Here is a 3,787-nt window from a genome sequence, read left to right as displayed (position 1 = left end):
TAGTTTTTTGGGGGTTTTTATTGTGTGTGTGTTTCTTTTAGATTTTATTTATTTTAGAGAGAGAGAGTGTGTGTGTGTGTGTGTGAGTAGAGGGAGGGGCAGAGGGAGAGGGAAAGAATCTCAGGCAGACTCCATACTGAGCCCAGAGCCTCCTGTGGGGCTCAGTCTCACAATTCTGAGATCATGACTTGAGCAGAAACCGACTGAGCCATCCAGGCAACCCCAGAAGTACTAGTTTTTTAAATATGTAAAGTGCAGTCAATTAGCAATTTGATACCACATGGAACTCCCTTCATATGCATACTCAATACCTTTTTTTTACCAAATAAAGCCATGAGTTCTTTTGTAGTCTAAGATTCTATAAGACCTATGTTTCTCTATGGTGTCTAAGTATTGGATTGTAATAAGTAGGAAGTGGGATGCTCTCTCTTTTTATTCCAATTATTTTTGTTTAGATGATGAGTATTAAGAACAATCTTGCTTGGGCAAGATCAGACAAGATGAATGCCTTTGTCCACCAGATTATAATTCTGTAAAAATAATTTTAGACATTTTAAGATTAAGGGCAATCTTAGGTAATAATTAAGCTCAAAGATAATTGTTTGTCCTCAGTGCACTTTACAGAGCACAGAGAACAGCAAAAGTCACACATCATCAGTTCTGTGGAAGCTTTCTCATCAAAGAGCCTTCACATGCACACTTTTCATTTTCTATTCTGCAGCAGTGAGGGAGAATCGCCTGACTTTCCTGAAGAGCTAGAAAAATAATGGAAAAGCTCTTTGAAGCAAAGCTGCTGACAACTTCCCAGTGGTGCGTATATCTATGCATTCTTATTTTTATTTTATTCTTAGAGCAAACATCTAATTATTTCAATAGGTAAGAGTCACTTGGTAAAAAACAGCTTAGGGTTCTCACAATGAGGCCTCATGGAAAAGGACACTTCTATCTGAAGCAGACCCCAACCCAATAAACAGCTGAAAATGATTCATGCAGTGCTCTGATAGCAAAAAAGAGAAAGCTCACAAAGGGCCAACAGTTTGCTACCTGAATGGTACTCCTAGTTTACTCAGACTTATTTCTAACCTTCTGTTGAGATATAAAACAGAGGAATCTGACTCACACTAATGGGAAAAACTGGCTTTTTCTTGAGACTTGAGCCATGCTACTTTTATTAATTTAAGGTTTAGCCCCATGAATGACTATTAGCACCTTATTTAATTTAAGTACAGGGAAATACCACCAAACTGCAGCATGGTTCATTATTATGAAAATACCAAGGCACTCTGGGTCTAATTGTATTCCTTGAATCATAGCAAGCTTTATGCAGCAAAGTTAAATGTGCTTCTTTTACCTATAAAGTGAGTGTAGGTGCTATGATCCAATAGTATTTATATTCAAATATTTTTTGAATAGAGAAAACACAAGTAGGCTTTTTTCTTTAAGTGATAATCTTGTTTACCCAGTTGCTTTTTTGTACATATGGATACAAGATATAATTCTTTCCTGAGTTACATTAATGTTTACATTAGCTCATAAAAATAAATTTATAATATTTGGCCAGTGCCTAAAGGAATTTTATGTCATCATTGTATCAGAGGTTGGTAAATTTTTTCTGTAAAGGGCTACTGAGTAAATATTTTTGGCTTTGTGAGTTATATGGTTTCTGTTACAACTACTCAAACTCTGCTCTTGTAGCATGAAAGCAGCCACAGATAATATGTAAGATGAATGGGAGCTGCTGTTACAATACTATTTTAATTGTAAAACCTCAAGGTAGGCTGGACTACAACCTCTGACTAAGTCAAGGAGACTAAACTAGACCCACACTCAGACTGAAGGCAATCCATGGTCTTACTGAAGTTCCTGGAGCAGAGAGCTAAGAGAGTCATCAAGTGTGGGCAGAGTGTCTGAGAAGACACCTGCCTGATTGGTTGCTTTTGTCCGCTGAGAGACAGATGCTCAGGGTCCTGCACTTGCCTGCTCCTTACTATGTATAGACATTTCAGAGAAACAAGTCCCTTTGCTCAAAGAAGAAAAATCACATACAGCTTCTCGAAAACATTTATAAGAAGAAGGCTATTTCATTTAATTAAGAAATACAAGAGGCACTAAAATATAAAGGAGGATTAATCGCTCTGTCTTTTGTAAACTGTAAGATCATTTATGAGATTCCATCCTCCCTTCTTTTCTTTTCTGAATGGGTAACTTTGGACAAATTCTTTTAATGGGAAATTCTGTGTGTCAACCATGTGTGAAAATTACAAATGGGTAATTGTAATGACTAATTAAAACGCCTCTTCACATTTCAGTTTCTTTCTGACAATCAGTCCTTTGGAAGATAGTTTTCTGATATCCCAGAACATGATTTCCTGTCATGACAGGCTGTTCACAAAGGGCAAAGGGAAATAGATGTGATCAAGTGAGTGGATGAGTGAATGAAACTAAGATGCTGTAAATAAAAATATTTTTATGCTTAAAACACCAATTCTTTCTTTTTCAGAATTCGTGGAGGAAAATGATAGGCGAAGTAATTATATTTTGAGTTCTAATATATAATTCAAGAAAACAACTTCAATATCAAAACCAAATAAAATATATAGTGTTGTGAATGTTGTGATTTACTTTATCCTAATGTATTAACTGTGATGTTTACATTGTAAATATTATTTGAGAGTTCTGAAATCTGTCTTTAACTCATAAAGATCCTGTAATTTCATATGCTGTGTATCCTTTCTAACAAAAATATATTTAGTGATAAGTAAATACTAGGTTAATTCCAATTATGTGAAGCTTTTGGGGAGAGTAGTAATAGAACACAAATGATGTGTTTATTTATAGAGCATACTTAACTATTCAGAAGTGTGGAGCACATAATCAGTGTGTCTAAATTTGAATGTTAAGCAGCTAGAATGCTGTGTTAAATAAACTGCAAAATGTCTAAGGGAAAACCAAGAACAAAGATAAAAAGACATTCTTTGAAACAGATTTTCAGAAAGTGGTATACGTTTTCACATTTTTAGGCATCATTTATTTTGAGTAAGATGTAAAGTCTCTCCAATTCGGATCTGTAATTGCCGAAAGCTCTTTTCTGTCGCAGTGTTTCAGTGAAAGAAAATGGCCTCTGTTCCTGACATTCGACCTTTCCTTTCTTCTTGTGTGAAGTATGTGTAAAATGTAAACTGAATGGAACATTTGTTTTTCAGTAATAAATTTTTTTTCCATAATTACTCAAATAATGCTTTGGTCATCAGCTTCCTTCAATGAAAGTACATTTTGAAACACAACTATTTTTCCAAAGGGATTGCAGGAAATTAAATAGAGAAAATAAAGAACTTTGAGTATCACTGCAGACACTTTCTATTGTTTTGATTCTGTTAAATGATGTAGCAGTAACTTGTTTTTAGCTCTCAAGTTCCAGGCATTAGATAGTTTTTGTGATGTTTGAGGTAGGACTATGTTTGATTCTGTGTGAGTTCTAAAATCACAGTGACTTAAATATGAGAGAAATTTCTTTCTCACATAGGGCCAGAAGGAAAATATCACGGGTTAGTTTGAAGGTATTGCTCCATGAAGCCCTCAGGAAACTAAACCTCTCCTCATGATCCAAAATTGCAGTTGGAGTTCCAGCCATCATCTCTGCATTCTAGGCAGTAAAATGGAAGAAAGAGCATAGAAAAAAAGGGGGGCAAAGAGTGCATGCAGGTTTTCTTTAACTGATATTTTATGCTAAGGATCTCTTTGACTAGAACATAGTTTTATCAGAGTCATTTGGAAAACAGGGTAGAAA

The 3,787-nt window shown here is 35.2% G+C and overlaps 1 protein-coding gene across 1 annotated transcript in view; it reads left to right on the top strand.

Moving 5' to 3' along the window:
- Positions 1 to 3,402, top strand: part of VIP (vasoactive intestinal peptide) — a 9,081-nt gene extending 5,679 nt beyond the window's left edge. Inside the window, exons 6-7 of the mRNA XM_032407629.1 lie at positions 722 to 810; positions 2,501 to 3,402. Of these exons, the coding sequence (XP_032263520.1) occupies positions 722 to 767 (46 nt within the window). The 3' untranslated portion in view covers positions 768 to 810; positions 2,501 to 3,402. The remainder of the gene's footprint in view (positions 1 to 721; positions 811 to 2,500) is intronic.
- The last annotated feature ends 385 nt before the right edge of the window (positions 3,403 to 3,787 follow it).

Source organism: Phoca vitulina, unplaced genomic scaffold (genome assembly GCF_004348235.1).
Source record: "Phoca vitulina isolate PV1807 unplaced genomic scaffold, GSC_HSeal_1.0 scaffold9, whole genome shotgun sequence".
In the NCBI taxonomy this organism is placed as follows: Eukaryota; Metazoa; Chordata; class Mammalia; order Carnivora; family Phocidae; genus Phoca; species Phoca vitulina.
This window is presented reverse-complemented; position numbering and strand designations above follow the sequence as displayed.